The 18,908-nt window shown below is 43.1% G+C and overlaps 1 protein-coding gene across 1 annotated transcript in view; it reads left to right on the top strand.

The window, feature by feature from the left end:
- Ogdh (oxoglutarate dehydrogenase Nc73EF) overlaps positions 1-18,908 on the top strand; it is a 109,352-nt gene that overhangs the window by 18,761 nt on the left and 71,683 nt on the right. Inside the window, exons 4-7 of the mRNA XM_075684325.1 lie at positions 3,626-3,726; positions 12,785-12,939; positions 16,240-16,386; positions 17,315-17,402. Coding sequence (XP_075540440.1) covers positions 3,626-3,726; positions 12,785-12,939; positions 16,240-16,386; positions 17,315-17,402 — 491 coding nt within the window. The remainder of the gene's footprint in view (positions 1-3,625; positions 3,727-12,784; positions 12,940-16,239; positions 16,387-17,314; positions 17,403-18,908) is intronic.

Here is an 18,908-nt window from a genome sequence, read left to right as displayed (position 1 = left end):
ATTTTATGCAGAAAATTTTAAGTAATATATCTTTAGGCAGCTGTTGAACACGAGTGTTCATTATCCAGTAGCCATATGTCGGCAACCTAAAGCTTCTCCTTGACGTTGGCGTATGAGCATCTTTAGCCACTTCACGCTTGGTGATAAATGATGGTCTGTGTTTGTAAGATTTGTGCATATATTTTTTTCAAACGTGCTGTCTTGTTGAGCATGTACGGTACTTTTGACCCTCCAGATTATTTTTTGTCTTTTGTACAACATGACTGATTGCTTTAGTGAAGCCCAGAGGTATTTTTATTGCAGCAAGTGCATAGTTGCTATCCAGCCTGTGATACACCACCACTCTGTCCCATTCTCATCCAGAAATTTCGCCAGTTTGGTGTGTGTGTTACCAAAGCTGCAACAAGGTTCCAGGAAAAGCTGGGCTCTATCAGAAGATACCTTCTTCCCTGATCTTAACAAGGTGCTTCAAAAAAAAAGAAAAGTGGATAATTGGGGCACCAAGTGTTAATTTACCCTCCTGAAAGAAAGCGGGCTGTGTAGAGGTACCATCTGCCCTCGGATTTCTTTTTCTTTACGCAACTACGTTACGTTGAGTCATCGAGGCTAACAAGGAAGCTTAAGAATAAGTTGAGGACTGCACAATGGAGCAATGGAATGAAGAATGTTAGGTGTAACATTAAGAGACGGGAAGAGAGTGGTGTGGGCAAATGGGATAGCCAATGTTCTAATTGACATTAAGAGAAAAAAGTGGAGCTGGGCAGGTCATGTAATGTGTAGGTTAGATAATTGGTGGACCATTAGGGTTACAGAATAGGTGCCAAAAAAAGGGAAGCTCAGTCAAGGATGGCAGAAGACTAGGTGGGGTGATGAAATGAAGAAATTTGCAGGCGCTAGCAGGAATCGATTAGTGCAGGACAGGGGTAATTGGAGATTGCAGGGGAGCCCTTCGTCCTGCAGTGGGCATAAATTAAGCTGCTGCTGATGATGATGATGATTGCATCGAGTATAAAAATTGTGATTGTTTCTCCTTGGGCCACCGTTTTCCTTTGTGTGCTTTGTTGTTCGTGTCATTTCTGTGTAAATTATTGGGGTAACTAGGCCAGCTGCTTCGAAATACAGTTTTCATGGCTCCTGAAATACTATTAGCAAGACAGTGCATGCATGATATTTATGCATGATATTTTCATGTGGTTCACCACTTTCTTGCACCAAAATTGAGCGCTCGCCTCATCACTGCGAACTTTTGCAATAAACAGTTGTCTTTGCCACACTCCTGTACGCTGTACATACATTTTTCTTTTTTTTTTTAAGCCCTCATGCCTCTCATTCTTTGTCTTATGTAAAGGTGGTGGCACTTCCACTAGTGTGGTGTGCCCTTGGGAAAATTGTGCCATTGGATAATTTGTTCAATTTTCCAAATTATGGAATGCTCATGACTAAATGTTCAGTCATTTACAATGTCCCCCCCCCCCCCCCCTTCTGCAGACACACAGTGAAGCGAAATTTCTGGATGAGACTCCCTGTAATCTTGGCTTCTTGAAACTTCAAACTTATTGTAAATTGTTCAGCAATAGTTGGGAAATTTGGCTGAGTTGGGTGGAAGTTCATATTTGACAAGCAGCAGTGCTAACTAGATGAGCACGCTTCCGTTGTAATCCTTCGTCCTTGTCTAGTTAGCACTTCTGCTTGTCAAAATTAACCTGTTCAGTTCATTGTGGTGCCTCGTATTATTTGGCATCATGAGGGGGCATGTTGAATGTTGAATCTAAGTGTGTGTGTGTGTGTGTGTGTGTGTGTGTTTGTGTGTGTGTGTGTGTGTGTGTGTGTGTCACGATATAGTGAATTCTCTTTAAGGAAACAGAACCTCTAGGGACACCAGGGAAATCAGTTACATTTATTAGGAGTTCAGTTTACTAAAAAGTTTGAGCTCAAGGATACACTATATAATCTTTTGAAAGTGGCAGATACTTTATTGCCGACGGTAGGTAATGATGTGACAGTGACAAATTTTCTACTTTGACGCAGTTGCTGACAAGAGCTAGCAGCAAAAGAATGTAATTACAGAAACAGAAAAGGTCATTTAGTTAAAAAAAAACAATTATTAAAGCAACCACTCTTGAAGTCCTCAGTACCTTTCATTTGATCTTTGTCTCTAATGTGAGCACATTGTGTGGGCATTTCTATACCTACATCGGAAATGCTAAGCAAACTCTGAGCTCACTGACATTGTCAACACAAAAGAAATCGCATCAAGCTACCGCCACAAGAGAGCCACACTAGCCAACAAAGCCAGCAAAAGTCACCTTAGCAAAAATTTAGAAAAATGGCGAGAAAACACGGAAAAAAAGGGGGGGGGGGGCAGGAAAGGCGCTTAGTTTAATTTTGGTTGATATCTTTAGTTCTGTTTACCTGGACTTAGAAAAGATGTGGTTCCATTTAACACTTTTTTTTTTTATTTGCATTGCCTTAATGGAAAACCAACCAACCATAAGGCTGTTCTGTTTAAGCGGCAATTCCATTTAAGCGATTTGCATTTACTGAAATTTTGCCATAGTTTTATGCTTTAACAGTGGAATAAGGGAACATGTGGATGGTCTTTGAAAAGTTGTAGGCATAGAATGACTGAGAAATTGCATCCAGTCTGATTTTAATTTGTAAACATGAAAGGGGCTTTGTAATGCCTGTTGCCTACTTAGCTGCTTCTTTACCACAAAGGTACTAGGAAAGGCTGAAATGCAGTAAAATGTGAACAGGAGTGTCAAAAGCTGCCTTTGAGTTCAGGGCATGGACACAACTTCACGTAGCAGCACACATATGGTTGCAGTAAGTGCTTGAGTTGAAAAATCCCCTCAATTCGAGGCAGAAGACTGTTATGTTGCAGAAAAAAAGGAAGTAAGAGATGTCTCGCATCAATTTTGCTAATGAACTGATTGTTCAGCATCAGCATTGTATTTCACGGAGGTGTGCATCTGTCTTGGAGAGCTTCCATGTTGAGTTGCTAGTTTTCGTGAAAAAATCTTTGGCATTGCTTACTAATACTTTTTTCTCTTGTTAACATATGTTTCAGCATTAATTTTTTATAGTGCTCCTATAGTGGGATTTAAAAACTCGTAGAAGAGAGAGAAAGAGAAACAAAACTTTGTTAAATGTCTTTGCTGGGGTCAAGCGAGGCGGGGGGCCAGGAAACTAGCCCCACTGGAGCCCATCTCGCTTTGCTCTCAGTGCTACAGTGCCCACATTTTGTACTCTTGTGTCTGTCACAGCTGCCAATCATCTGCAACTCACTTCAAACCTTTCTCTTCGTGTTCTATGATTTTGTGCCATTGTCAAATATGTACTAGATTTTATGGCTCTAAAAACGAAAATCCCAATGTAAATAAGTTCTGCACTTTCATAAGTGTCAGTGCCTGTGCTGATCTCGCATTGTGATTGGTGGCAAGAAGTTGATGTACTAAATGTTCTGTGGAAGAAAATGCAGTTGGAATTTGCATGTTTGAGCTCTTTGGCTGGCTTTTGGCCTTGCCCACAGCTTTGCTTGGTTCTGCACTCTTCTGATTGTGCGGGTGCCCTTGGTCTCTCCCTTGGTTCGTTTCTTCCCTCCCCGTTTCCTGTTCCCCTGCAGAGGAGAAAGACATGGATCGCCTGTTCAAGCTTCCTGCAACCACATTCATTGGTGGCGAGGAGAGCACCCTGCCGCTGCGGGAGATACTGCGGCGACTAGAGGTGGGTGGGCGGCATTTTGTGTGTGCTAGACTTTCTAAGGCAAGCGGTTCCAAAGGCGAAAAGTTTGGTGATTCTAAGTGAGACAAAATTATAATCTGTAGATTACTCTGCAGTAGGAGGAAGCAAGGCGAAGACGTTCTGCCAAAACTTGTCATTCAGTGGTTTGCCTCTTGGCGTTCTGGGAAGTGGCTTGAGTATGTGAAGCCATTAAAGAAAAAAAGAAAAGAAATGCTAATAAGCGTCGCCAATTTCATTGTCTGCGCTGTTTCCCAATCATCTGCAAATCGATTGGTTGGCCTGCTTGAGGTAGCGTTCACACTTTCTCTACTGTTTATGAGTATAGTCGTCACCAGAATTTATACCGTATAGCCGGTGGCGAGTATAGTTGTCATGAGGCCACATTTTTGGAAACCTCTGTGAAAATTGGCACACTTTTCGTCATTTCCTGTGTCATGGAAAGGATCAAGAACTGCTATGGTTTCATCATGTGACTTAGCAGCTTTTTGCGCTCTTTAATTTTAGGATCATGTGGTGATGCATCTTCTGAAAGCTTTGCTATACTGTAGGTTTCCCTTGCATTATGTAAGCCGTTTGATGTTTATTTGACATTCCGGTGAACATGCGAAGAAAGTGCAAAATAAGAAATTTTACCAAAGAGAAATGCAGCACAACAACAGTTGTGGCTTGAGGCCTGGTCAAGGAAAAACAGTGCGAAATATAGTACTAGAGAAAGGCTACCAACATGCATATACACAATGCGTAGGACCGCACCTGTCCTGTGTGTTGGTATGTCCCTGTTTCTGGCCTCATTTATTTCTCGCCATCATCTTTGTGGGAAAGCACTGCGCAGTGAAGAAAGCTTGTTCTATGGAAAGCTCATGACGAGGTAACCACAGAAAAAAATCCTTTTTTGTAATGGACTGTGACGATTTCAACATTATCTATTGCTACAACTTAGTCCATTCGGAAGTTTCAATGCTATTATTAGGCCTACAGTTTGCAAGTGTGAGCTCGTGCTACACCTGCACACCGTTTTAATTGCCATTTTTTTATCCCCCGATTTTCTGTATGGAAGGTACAAATGCTGTGTGAAATCATGAGAAAAAATATTTTTTGTGTACATGGGAACACTGAAACTTATATAGGCTAAATAAGCCTTTTTATTAATCTTTGTTTTTGTGGGGTAAAAGGAAATGCTTACTTTTACGAACGTGCAGCCGCGATGCAAAAAGTCGGTATTTTTTGAAAATTCTTGGACCTCCTGTTATTTACAGGTAGAACTCCATGGTAGCCGTGTCCACGTGGCAATAGCCAGTTTTCTTTTTTTTTTTGTTTCTTTGTTTCTTTACTTTTTGACCCTAATTATTTTACCGAGAAGGTTTGAAAAGTGTCTTTTGTTTAAAGGAAGGGCTTCTATTTGCTTGACTGGAGCTATTGCTGATCCGTATAGTAGTGTGTCCCAGTTCGTCAGAGCTCCGTAGGGTGCAGAGAATTTGTGATACCCTCGCTCTTCAACAAATGGAGCTACTGTCACGTGTTCTTCAGCATGTGTAATTTTTTGGTGAAAGGCATACGCAGGGAGAAAAGACACTTGTGTAGTCTAGTAACTATGGCAGCTGGTAGCTACGGCAGTCTGGTGGCTCTGGTATCTCGAGATTATGCAGGCTAGTTGCATTCGTTCTTTCTTCCTGAAGCAAGTCTGGATGCAACACATGCCGCTGCAGACTGCCCACATGCTATGACTAGTGGTGATGAGAGAAGGCTTGCCAGTTCACAAGCTCAAGAAGTAGCCACAAAAATTCCCCACAACAACTGAAAACGAACTATTCTAGGCTACAAATCAGAAAAACAGCTAAGAAAGTGGTGAAACAGAATAGTCACAGGAATGCATTGTGCACTGCTCAATGCAAATGTGAGAGATAAAATTGAACAATTACTAGGTATTATTTTATCGTGTAAGACAGAAGTGATATGAAGTGTAGAAGAATGAATACTATTGCCATAGTGCAAATTGACTGCTCTTGCAAGATGCAATTATTACCGGAATTTTGTGGTATTGCTGCAGAGCCTGATAACTATGTCAAATATAGCAAATGTAACAGCAGTGAAGGAGCTGAAATTTTTTTCATTAAGTAGGTGTGTAAGCTCAGAGTAGCCAAACTTGGCAGCTATGATGGTAGGTGCTGCAGGGCTAATCGTAGCACTCACAAATTGCCCATCAAATTGTACAGTGCAAAGTCTGTTTCAACACCCCCCCTCCCCCTCCCAGAATGTTGTGCACCCTTCAAGAAATGTTACAGTATCTTGATGCTTTTTGATAAATTGAAATAAAGTTGCCATTAGGTGTCTGGGTAACTTCAAGATGCACAACACACAAGGAAAACACGCTATCATCCTTGAAGCTGTGTACCATTTCAGCTAGCCTTTACAGCTCTAGAAACAGTGAATTGTACACTAACACAGCTATGGTACTTGTAGCATGCTAGGATTGTAGAAATCTGCTTTGTTCGATTCAGCTTATCAGCTGTGGAGGGAAAGGCAGTTTTTATGACAGCGGTGCCAAGGGAGATGGTCGACTAAATTGTGCTACTTACATTTGACGCTGAACCTTTATTTTTGCTGCTGTAGCATGATAAGGCTTGAAAAGTTGCCCACTATGCTTTTGTTACTCTTTATCTCCACACTTGAACTGTGTGTTGTTATATAGCTTTTATGGGGGGGGGGGGGTCCTACGGATTTGGCACTGCCTGTGGCTGCTGTTTGTCAGCAGTGGCTAGACTACATCATCATGTAGAATCCCCTGTGATGTGTTGGAAGTGGCTGTGATTATGGCAACTGTAGATGAGGTTCTATAGTACATGTATAAGTCAAGAGTCGCTGAGAAAGTGTAAGAGTTGTGTTGGAGATTAAAAGAACACTAGAGGCAAATATTAAGTCAAGCTAAGGTCATAGATTAGTGCTCAAGAACATCTAAGCATGAATATTATTGTGAACAGAGCTTTAGTAATCAAGAAATTAAGGTAAATACAGGACATGATTAGAGATTCCCTTGGGGCATTCAAGTACTAGCCCGATGACGAAGGCACTCCTCATTATGAGGCAACCAATCATAATAAAAAGATATTTGTATTGCATTATAAGATTAAAGAAAATGTTACTTGTCAAGTGGTATTTGATTTTTAGGAAAGAACTCATTGACATTACCCTTGACAGCGACTCAGGTGGTCGAAAGTTTTTGTCTTCTCCACTCCGCACGAAGCCACGCTTTCGCATTTCAGCAGTTTCGTTATCGCGAAGGGCTGTGCTGGTTTTGCTGGTTCGTGAAACTCTGGCAAACTGCAATTAGCAGAGAATGCCACATCCATGTGATGGTGTGGCATTCGGGAACAGTCCACACCACTTGACCAAGAGCAGTGGTGAATCCAACGCTCGGTCTTGGCTTGGTTTCTCCATGGCTGTGCGTTTGCATTTTGCACTGAAAACCGTAGCCCTGTCTGTCTGGTGCCGTTTTACTCCCCAACGGTAGTAAAGGGCGGTGATGGGGTATGCGCCATCACCACTCCCCACTCATGGTCAGGTTATTAAGGGCAGGCCGTTTGAATTGCGCTGAAGATTTACATGTGGACCCTTCAGATGCAATTTTCTCGTAAACTAAGTCATGGCATGGAATCAAGCACTACGAGGTTTCTGTAATGGTATTTTAACAGTACACCTCAACTTAGTATTTGCCTTTAGGGTCCCTTCAATATGCTGAAAATAAAGGTAATGTTCAATAGCCTGGCAAGAGAACAATAATTTATAATTGACAGTCAGCCTCTAGAATCTGTGCAAGGGTATGTTCATCTAGGTCAGTTACTTCGTCGACCTTGATCATGAAGGAAATTTACAGAAGCATAAAAATGGGTTGGAGCGCATACGGCAGGCATTACCAAATCATGACCGGTAGCTTGCCACTATCCTTGAAAAGTGTACAATCATTACGTTCTACCAGTACTTACATATGTGGCAGGAACTTGTAGGTTAACAAAGAAGCTTGAGAAGAAATTAAGGATTACGCAATGAGTGATGGAACAAAAAATGTTAGATGTAACATTGAGACAGGCAAACAGTAGTGTGGATTAGAGAGCAAACGGGTGCAGCCTATATTGCAATTGTTGTTTCAGCATTGTTACAATATCAGCATTTGTGGTCTTCCGAAACTTGTAGGCATTATAAAGATGCTCAATGCATGAATTGTCAAGCCTTTGCCACGAAGCTTTGCTGCCACGTCTTCTGGAATTGGGGTTGCCAACTTCCACGGATATTGCTGGACTGTTGCATGCTTTACCAAAAAGTTCCGAGGCCCAACTTATCCCTGTTGGAACAACTATTTCATCCAGGTGAAATCCTGCTGAGATTTGGAGCTACCATCTTCTCTTTGAGCACGGATTTGCTAGGCAGCTCAAAAAATGTGTAGCTTGCACAATGACCCAAGCTGCCTTTGTTTTGCCCAGTTTGTTCTTCCTTTTCTTGTAAGCAACATTTTAGCAAAGTAACTATTTTCTGTCATGAAGGTTTACTGAGAGACTACGGAAATCGGGCACCTACGCAGCAAGTTAACTTGTGCTGCAGGTATGACAAATTCCACAATTGTATTAGAAGAAATCATTGTGATGCACTATTGCAAGCAGCAATTAGCCATGAGAGGGATTGCATTAAATGAAATAAGAATTCCAGAAACAAGATGAATGTCAACTTCACTGCCATGTTTCTTCATCTGGTGTTGGGCTGCTGAGCACGAGGTCGCGGGATCGAATCCCGGCCACGGCGGCCGCATTTCGATGGGGGCGAAATGCGAAAACACCCGTGCACTTAGATTTCATCATCATCATCATCATCAGCCAAGTTACGCCCACTGCAGGGCAAAGGCCTCTCCCATACTTCTCCAACTACCCCGGTCATGTACTAATTGTGGCCATGTTGTCCCTGCAAACATCTTAATGTCATCCGCCCACCTAACTTTTTGCCGCCCCCTGCTACGCATCCCTTCCCTTGGAATCCAGTCCGTAACCCTTAGTGACCATCGGTTATCTTCCCTCCTCATTACAGGTCCGGCCCATGCCCATTTCTTTTTCTTGATTTCAACTAAGATGTCGTTTACCCGCGTTTGTTGCCTCACCCAATCTGCTCTTTTCTTATCCCTTAATGTCACACCCATCATTCTTCTTTCCATAGCTCGTTGCGTCGTCCTCAATTTCAGCAGAACCCTTTTCGTAAGTCTCCAGGTTTCTGCCCCATATGTGAGTACTGGTAACACACAGCTGTTATACACTTTCCTTTTGAGGGATAGTGGCATCCTGCTGTTCATGATTTGAGAATGCCTGCCAAACGCACCCCAGCCCATTCTTATTCTTCTGGTTATTTCAGTCTCATGATCCGGATCCGTGGTCACTACCTGCCCTAAGTAGATGTAGTCCCTTACCCCTTCCAGTGCTTCGCTACCTATCGTAAACTGCTGTTCTCTTCCGAGCCTGTTAAACATTACTTTAGTTTTCTGCAGATTAATTTTCAGACCCACCCTTCTGCTTTGCCTCTCCAGGTCAGTGAGCATGCATTGCAATTGGTCTCCTGAGTTACTAAGCAAGGCAATATCATCAGCGAATCGCAAGTTGCTAAGGTATTCTCCATCAACTTTTATCCCCAATTCTTCCCACTCCAGGCCTCTGAATACCTCCTGTAAACATGCTGTGAATAGCATTGGAGATATCGTATCTCCCTGTCTGACGCCTTTCTTTATAGGGATTTTGTTGCTTTCTTTGTGGAGGACTACGGTGGCTGTGGAGCCGCTATAGATATCTTCCAGTATCTTTACATATGGCTCATCTACACCCTGATTCCGTAATGCCTCCATGACTGCTGAGGTTTCGACTGAATCAAACGCTTTCTCGTAATCAATGAAAGCTATATATAAGGGTTGGTTATATTCTGCACATTTCTCTATCACTTGATTGATAGTGTGAATATGGCCTATTGTTGAGTAGCCTTTACGGAATCCTGCCTGGTCCTTTGGTTGACAGAAGTCTAAGGTGTTCCTGATTCTATTTGCGATTACCTTAGTAAATACTTCGTAGGCAACGGACAGTAAGCTGATCGGTCTATAATTTTTCAAGTCTTTGGCGTCCCCTTTCTTATGGATTAGGATTATGTTAGCGTTCTTCCAAGATTCCGGTACGCTCGAGGTTATGAGGCATTGCGTATACAGGGTGGCCAGTTTCTCTAGAACAATCTGACCACCGTCCTTCAACAAATCTGCTGTTACCTGATCCTCCCCAGCTGCCTTCCCCCTTTGCATAGCTCCTAAGGCTTTCTTTACTTCTTCTGGCGTTACCTGTGGGATTTCTAATTCCTCTAGGCTATTCTCTCTTCCACTATCGTTGTGGGTGCCACTGGTACTGTATAAATCTCTATAGAACTCCTCAGCCACTTGAACTATCTCATCCATATTAGTAACGATATTGCCGGCTTTGTCTCTTAACGCACACATCTGATTCTTGCCTATTCCTAGTTTCTTCTTCACTGTTTTTAGGAGGCTTCCTCCGTTCCTGAGAGCCTGTTCAATTCTATCCATATTATAGTTCCTGATGTCCGCTGTCTTACGCTTGTTGATTAACTTAGAAAGTTCTGCCAGTTCTATTCTTGCTGTAGGGTTAGAGGCTTTCATACATTGGCGTTTCTTGATCAGATCTTTCGTCTCCTGCGATAGCTTACTGGTTTCCTGTCTAACGGAGTTACCACCGACTTCTATTGCGCACTCCTTAATGGTTCCCATGAGATAGTCGTTCATTGCTTCAACACTAAGGTCCTCTTCCTGAGTTAAAGCCGAATACCTGTTCTGTAGCTTGATCCGGAATTCCTCTAGTTTCCCTCTTACCGCTAACTCATTGATTGGCTTCTTGTGTACCAGTTTCTTCCGTTCCCTCCTCAAGTCTAGGCTAATTCGAGTTCTTACCATCCTATGGTCACTGCAGCGTACCTTGCCGAGTACGTCTACATCTTGTATGATGCCAGGGTTCGCGCAGAGTATGAAGTCGATTTCATTTCTAGTCTCACCATTCGGGCTCCTCCACGTCCACTTTCGACTAACCCGCTTGCGGAAAAAGGTGTTCATTATCCGCATATTATTCTGTTCTGCAAACTCTACTAATAATTCTCCTCTGCTATTCCTAGAGCCTATGCCATATTCCCCCACTGACTTGTCTCCAGCCTGCTTCTTGCCTACCCTGGCATTGAAGTCGCCCATCAGTATAGTGTATTTTGTTTTGACTTTACCCATCGCCGATTCCACGTCTTCATAAAAGCTTTCGACTTCCTGGTCATCATGACTGCATGTAGGGGCATAGACTTGTACCACCTTCAATTTGTACCTCTTATTAAGTTTCACAACAAGACCTGCCACCCTCTCGTTAATGCTATAGAATTCCTGTATGTTACCAGCTATTTCCTTATTAATCAGGAATCCGACTCCTAGTTCTCGTCTCTCCGCTAAGCCCCGGTAACACAGTACATGCCCGCTTTTTAGCACTGTATATGCTTCTTTTGTCCTCCTAACCTCACTGAGCCATATTATATCCCATTTACTACCCTCTAATTCCTCCAATAACACTGCTAGACTCGCCTCACTAGATAGCGTTCTAACGTTAAACGTTGCCAGGTTCAGATTCCAATGGCGGCCTGTCCGGAGCCAGGTATTCTTAGCACCCTCTGCAGCGTTACAGATCTGGCCGCCGCCGTGGTCAGTTGCTTCGCGGCTGCTGGGGACTGAGGGCCGGGGTTTGATTGTTGTATTCATATAGGAGGTTGTGGCCAAGTACTGCACCAGGGTGGCCAATCCTGCTCTGGTGAGAGAGTGCGTTACCGGTTCTGGTCACCGGGATCAGGCCGCACTCCAGGCCTGTTTGTGCAATTTTCTCAACACACGTTTTTTTTTTTTTTTTTTGTATTTCCCGGTGGAGAATTGCGCGGCACCGGGATTTGAATCACGGTCCTCTTGCACTGGAGACGGATACTCTACCGTCCCCGCAGGAGGTGCACGTTAAAAAACCCCAGGTGGTCGAAATTTCCGGAGTCCTCCACTACGGCGTGCCTCATAATCAGAAAGTGGTTTTGGCACGTAAAACCCCACAATTTAATTTTTTAATGTTTCTTCATTAACTGCATCCCCTCTAGTCCTCATCTACAAAGCATATCATATTGACTGCAAATAAAGACAGGGACAGAGGGAGAGAACACATAAACAGGACGGGCGGTAACTTTCAAGTGTTTTATTCACGGCAGCCCGTGGGCATAGATAGGCATATAGAACATGCGCAGATCGCAGCAAACAAGAACACTCATCAGCCTAGCGTGGCAACCAATTTAAAAAAAAATCTATTTCCGGTTGAAACAACCTAATGGAGGTGTCACTAACACAGTCTTGGCCTTTCTTTTTTATGTGATAAGCCTCCATCAGTTCGCGTGCAGTCTGGTCATGGCTTCTCCCCAGAATCTTTATCTCCTTAAAAAGAGGTGCACAGCGACAGGCATTGCAGTGTGCAGGCAAGTGCACCAATTCATCTTTCGTTAACTTTTGTTCGTGTTCCCTGGCTCGATCATTCAGGCGCCTCACATAAAAAAGAAAGGCCAAGACTGTGTTAGTGACACCTCCATTAAGTTGCTTCAATCGGAAATAGATTTTTTTTATAATTGGTTGCCATGCTAGGCTGATAAGTGTTCTTGTTTGCTGCGATCTGCGCATGTTCTATATGCCTATATATGCCCACGGGCTGCCGTGAATAAAACAGTTGAAAGTTACCGCCCGTGCTGTTTATGTGTTCCCTCCCTCTGTGCCCGTCTTTATTTGCAGTCAATATGATATGCAGTAAACACCAACTAGGCCAAAGTGAAGTTCTTCTCATCTATGAAGTTTCAGCAAAGGAAATTTTGGCAATCCTGTCCAGAGTGTGTCAGCTTTGTCTTGTACATGACGGAGAAATCTTTGCCATCTTTGACTAATTGTTTGTGCTCTGTTCTTGTGTTCCAGAACGTGTACTGCACAAGTATTGGCGTGGAATACATGTTCATCAATGACCTGGACCAGTGCAACTGGATTAGGGAGAAGTTTGAGTCGCCTGGTGTCATGCGGCTCAGCAAGGATCGCAAGCGCCTGCTGCTGTCGCGTGTTGTTCGGTCCACCAAGTGAGTTGCAAACTTTCTCCTCTAAACAAAATAATTCCACTGAAAGGGAAAGTGGTTTTTGGATAGTTGTGGTAACTGCACAAAAAGCATTAGGCACAGTCTCTTAATATGGGACCATCATTATGATCATCATGACAAAACTCTGCCTTAATCCAAACCACTTACCGTTGTCAAGCCTGTACCTGTCGAGCCTGTACCTGTCAAGCTTGTACCTGCAAATCTTGCCACTGAATGTCCACGTTTCTCCATTCTTTGGTGTTTACGTTACATTGGGCTTCACAGCAAACAGACAGGCAAACAAGCTTAAAGCAAGCAAACAAACCAAGAACACTCATGGCATCTTCAGATGGTTGTATTTGAGTGCTCTACAGCACTCCCAAAGGCTGGCTTTATGCATTCCGGCTACATTCAGATAATTATTTCTGATCACTTGACTCCTGACGTCAACACTCAGTACTATTACTGTTGGGGCATCCAAGAAATCTGGTCACTTTCCGGTCATGTGACCTCGCCCTTTTCCATGGTTGCCCTGGTGAATGGGAACTTTTGCTCGGTTCACGCCGAGGACTAGTATCATTAATGGCAACACTGGCTGCGTTACCAGAAGTTCCCCTCAGCTTGCACTTCCTTCCCTCTCACTGCTACGAAAAGCAGCTGGCTGTTTGGTTGGTGCAAGAAATCTCGGATTTGGATCCAGTGTGCCTTCAGTGTCAGAGAATCGCAGCAACCATCCAAGGATGCCATCATTCCCCATCAGTTACCGCTGTCTTCAATGTGATATGTGGGATCAGATTAATGGAAGGAGCTTGTAGTCTCAGTGATACGCGTAGTAGTTCTGACAACAGCAAGTTTGAACTTCCTGAACTGCAGGACCCCTATCAGCCTTACTTGGCATTTGCATCTACAGTAGAACCTTGTTCATACGTTTTGGAAAAAAAAAACGAGAAAAACGTACTAACCAAAAAACCTACGATCTGAAGAGACTAATAAAAAGTTCGACAGACTCAGCTGTAGTTGACATCTACATAAGGTGAGGCATTGTGCGAATTGTCATGGCACGAAGTACAAGACACCAATGCGTCGAGCTGGTTTGGCTCCGGCAGCCAGAGACATGTTTTGTTGTTTTTCTACTGCATAGTGTTTTAAAATGGCGACGAGAAACTGAAATGAAATTGAGCTGGTGGGTGATGCCAGATGCCACCAAAGTGAAATGTGGTGCTCGCATTGCGCTGCCTGCAGCAGGGAATGATGGCACATTTGGATTAGTATCGCCTACTAAAGCATGCATTACGCTACTAACAGTACTACGTCCCACGTGCTATAAAACAGATAGGTGAAGATGCTTATCTCAATAGGGTTGGCGGCAATAGCTGTGAATGTGGCATGCGATGACCCAGCAGGAGATTTGCAGGTACCAGAGTAAGAAACTGAGTGTGCGCCGATGTTTTCATGTGAGACGGGCAGGCGAGTATTGTGGTGAAGCTGCTGCAGTGGGCGGCTACTGTTCTCGATCGTGTGCGCCTCGCACATTTTCTTGTTTACATGGAATCCAGCGGCTGGATAGCGTATCATATCATCACATTTTGGCGATGTACTGAACATTTATGCCAAAAAATCGTGTTTTCCAGGAACGTATGAACCGGTAAAAGATAATTCTATTAGGTCATTGTGTTCTTGATCGCGAACATTGGTGTTGGGAAATTGTACGTAATGGGGCATTGTATCAATGAGGCTCTACTGTACTCACATTCAAGCCATCATTGCACAAATGCCCTCTTCTGGCTGGCTTGAGGAGCAGATATAGAAGTGTAAAAAATGAATACACTGAGTGGATGCCACTAGCACATCACTGTAGATTTTCCCGCACTTTTCCTCGGAAAAGCGGTGCGCTATATTTCGCCAAGCTGGTAAGTGCGTTCATCTGTGCTTGGCAGTCACCTTTTCTTGTAGACAGGCAGCCATGAGTAACGAAGGAAGCAATGCTCTGCACAGTTATAGTATGGCAAAAGAATGCTGACTTAAGCCAGTTAATACATGTTCAAGTTAAAATAAGAGTAACAGCACGCGGGACAGGACGAAAAGAAGGAAACGGATGAAGCGCTGACTTTCAACCAATTTTTATAGCGCACACAGCAGTATTTTAAGTTCCAGTAAACAGAAAAGGAGGAGAGGAGCAGACAACCAAATGACAAAGAAGGCAAGAAATGAGGCAGAAGCATAAAATCAAAATTACAAAACGGGCATCATCATTCACACGAAAGAAGCACAATTTCTTTAGAGAGAAACAATACGCTCATGTCATGCGGCCTCTCCTAGTTCTTCACTTAGGCGACAGTTGGCATAGCGATGTTTCCCGAATACTGCTCTCTGGCGCACAGGCTTCAATGAACCCGATTATCCCATTTGCAAAACGGCACTTTTTGCTGCTCAAGCTTTTCAGGCTGAAGGATGCATGCAAATGATGACTTCTGCCTCGGCCAACATTTTTCTAGTTCTTTTTTTTTGCTAGATTTACTAGCCATAGAAGCTACAAGTATATATGCTTGAAATGGCTGAAGATGTTACATCGAAACCGTGTGGTGAAATTACTTTATAAGATTGCAGAAAAAAAGTACATGGTTTTCAATGAAACAAAGAAATGAAAACAGTTAGTTACATTGTGGGTTTCCTTAAATTAAGGTTCATTACATCGAGGTTTGACTGTAAAGTGTAACCATTTATTTTGCATGGCAGTTCCCAGCCAGTCTTTTTTGCAAAGGTTGCTGAATTAAGGATGTAATAATTTGTGAAGGCCTAGAAAACTAAAGCTGTAATGCAAAGTTTGCTTAATAAATTTTAAAAAAGAAGTTCTAAATGAAAAGGAAGGGGGTGAAGTCATGGATCAAGGTGTTCACGGAAACCATAAATGCTGCTCATAGAACCCTGTTCAGTAGTTCATGCTTTGTTATATGTTTTCTTGGAAACGAAAGCAAACACTTAACTTGCACAGGCTAAACTAGATGATGCCATGGTTTGAGATTGCTAGAATTTTGTAATAAATGTATAAAGCATTTTGATGTTGGCGAAATGCAACAGAGTTTATGTGTGTAAATTTATATGCACGTTAGGAACCCTAGGTGGTCAAAATGAATCCGGAGTCTCCCAATACGGTGTGCCTCGTAAATATATCATGGTTTTGGCATGTAAAACCCCAGAACATAATTTTTTTAGCATTTGCTCACTGAACCTAAGCAAAAATGCGATGCCACTTACAAAGGGCACTAAACAGCAGCCCTCATTACTGTGGGTTTTTTATTGCAGATTCGAGGAGTTCCTGGCCAAAAAGTGGGTTTCAGAGAAGCGGTTCGGATTAGAAGGTTGTGAGGTGCTCATTCCTGCCATGAAAACCATCATTGACCGTTCGAGTGAGCTCGGCATTGAAAGTATCGTGATGGGTATGCCTCATAGGTGAGTACTTTAGCTTTCCAAAACAAATTTCCCGAGAATGCTGCTTTAAGTCTGCCTGTAGTTGCTTTGAGAGAGGCCTCTTAGAGTAATGCATATTTAGGTGGCACGTTAGACTACAAACGTGCCCCCTAAATTTCAGTTCTCTTTTTCAGCTCTCATTTGCGGGTTTACGTGTCTTATGGCGAATGGTGGACATTGTTCACATTTGTACTAGTATAGGCACCTCCCCTCCTCATTTGCATAGAAAAGTTACCTTGGGTTGCCCCCCCCCCCCCCCCTGGGTACGTGCCTTCCTGCAAATATACTATGTAGCAGGACTAACTGCCCTGACGATCTCAATGCACCAAATAAATGCTCATGGTGCTCAAGAAGTACTACGTCAAACACTTGCCTTTGCTTCGTGTTGTCGACAAATTCGACTTTGCCCTGCCATCTGCTAGCCGCCTGATTAGCTCGGATGGTAGAGTGGCTTCCCTGGAAAGGCGGTGGTCTTGGGTTCGAGTCCCGGACCAGGACGAATTTTTATTCAACTGTGAGGCTTTTCTTTCGAGGAACCCATATGGCTTTCCTTTGTAGCAATTGCTACAAATGAGTGGATGTTGGATTTTCCTTTTATTAAGAATATGCAGCTTGCTTAATTTTTGCAAGCTTAGAACTTTAAAATTTTTTGTCCTCAACTAACCTAACATTGTGTGCCAAAGGATTAATACATGAAACTGTTCCGAATGATCTTGATTGTAGTCTTGTGCCAAGAAAGGGTAACGATTTGAACAAAATTCAAAGTTTGGTGGGTTGGTGTGCTTCCTTGGTGGTGGTGGGCTTCTTTGTTCATTGTTATTTTGCACTTGAAGAAGAAAAGCAAGGATATGAAGAAGCATGGAGGGTTAGATCATCGTGATGTCCTCTGCAACGCGCTTGTTGTGTGCAGGGGACGCCTGAACGTCCTGGCAAATGTTTGCCGCAAACCTCTTGAGCAGATCTTTACCCAATTCAGCGGACTGGAGCCTGCTGATGAGGTGAGACATTTATTGCAGCTCAAAATGAACATGTGGTACAGTTGACTTCTGTTAATTCGATCCTGACGGGACCGATGAGACTAGTCTAAATACCCTATGTTTTGAATGAAAGAAAAGGCAGAAAAAACGGCAATACATCCCGTTAATTCACTTAGCAGTATTGCGTTTATAGTTCGCTTCACCGCAATGCAGCTGTGTTATGCGGTAAAGTGTATTAAGCGAGAAAAGGTGCCATTGTTATGGGACATAGCGTATTTTCTTAATTTACACATGCACATGCACAGTCTCCGGTCGCAGTACGAGCACTAAGATGCCTAACAAGTTTACTGGCTGGCCTTCAGAGTTTTAGATAGACCCCCACTCTTTGGTCGCATTAAATGTCCCCTTGACTATCTGAGTTTTTTCATCTTACTGCCTTCCTTTCCACTAGCTTTCCCAAAACACAGATGGCTTTTTTCTCTGCTTATCAGTGTACAGTGCATGCACATGTGTATAATGAAGGAACACGTACAGGCCCGATTAACAGTCGCAAATATGAGACGCGCATGACGGGCGAAATGAAGACTCAAATTGCCACGACAACATCAGAAGCAACTATGAATGGCTGCTAGTATGCTCATTAGATGTCTAGGTGCTCATACTGTGATTAGAGACAGTGCGTGCGCTCCTGTATAATTAAGAAATGCTTACTATGGCCTGTAGCTGTATTGGGGCGAAGCTGACCCGTCAAGTTTGAATTATGCGGTGAAGGCCAATTTTGAGATCTAAACAACGGAAATTTGGGACATGTCTGGGCACCGGCTGGGACCTTTGGTCGAGATTGAATTTAAAAAAAAAATGTAATTAACCAGAGTCGAATTAATGGAAGTCTGCTGCATTGCAATGACTCAAATGTACAACTGGGCTTGTACAATGCAAGACACATTTTTCATTCACTTTAAGTGAACTCGTACTGTGGCACATTTAAACGGGATGAAATGAGAAGACGCACGTGTACTTTGGTTTAGGTACACATTTAAAAACGTTGGGCAGTGAAAATTAATTCAGAGTCCTCCACTGTGGCCTCATAATCAGATCAGATTCTAGCACGTAAACCCCAAAATTGAATTTTATTGTTATTCTGTATGTGGTAAACCTCAGGCCACAGATGTTTGAAATAGCAAATTAGTGCATGTTCTTTTTCTTAGCACTTATTTTTCTGCATTGCTGTCAGGGTTGTTTCTATTCTTGCACGAGACGTGCTCAATGTACTAGTCATTTTTACCTCATGGTTCTTGTTCTTCACGGTACCGTTGTTCACGATACCGTTGTTCACGGTATTGCCCCTTAGAAGCACAGGCGTGTATAACCGGATAGTATGCAATGGTTGTAGTGAGCTTAAGATTGCAATTATGACTGGTTAACTTAGAACGCACTAGGAGGCAGTGTAAGGTAGGGTCTGATTGCAATGTTGAATGTTTCTGTCCAGCAGCCACAAAAAGTGCTGGTCACACTTGCTGTTGCCCA

This window comes from Dermacentor variabilis, chromosome 1 (genome assembly GCF_050947875.1).
Source record: "Dermacentor variabilis isolate Ectoservices chromosome 1, ASM5094787v1, whole genome shotgun sequence".
Lineage (NCBI taxonomy): Eukaryota > Metazoa > Arthropoda > Arachnida > Ixodida > Ixodidae > Dermacentor > Dermacentor variabilis.
This window is presented reverse-complemented; position numbering and strand designations above follow the sequence as displayed.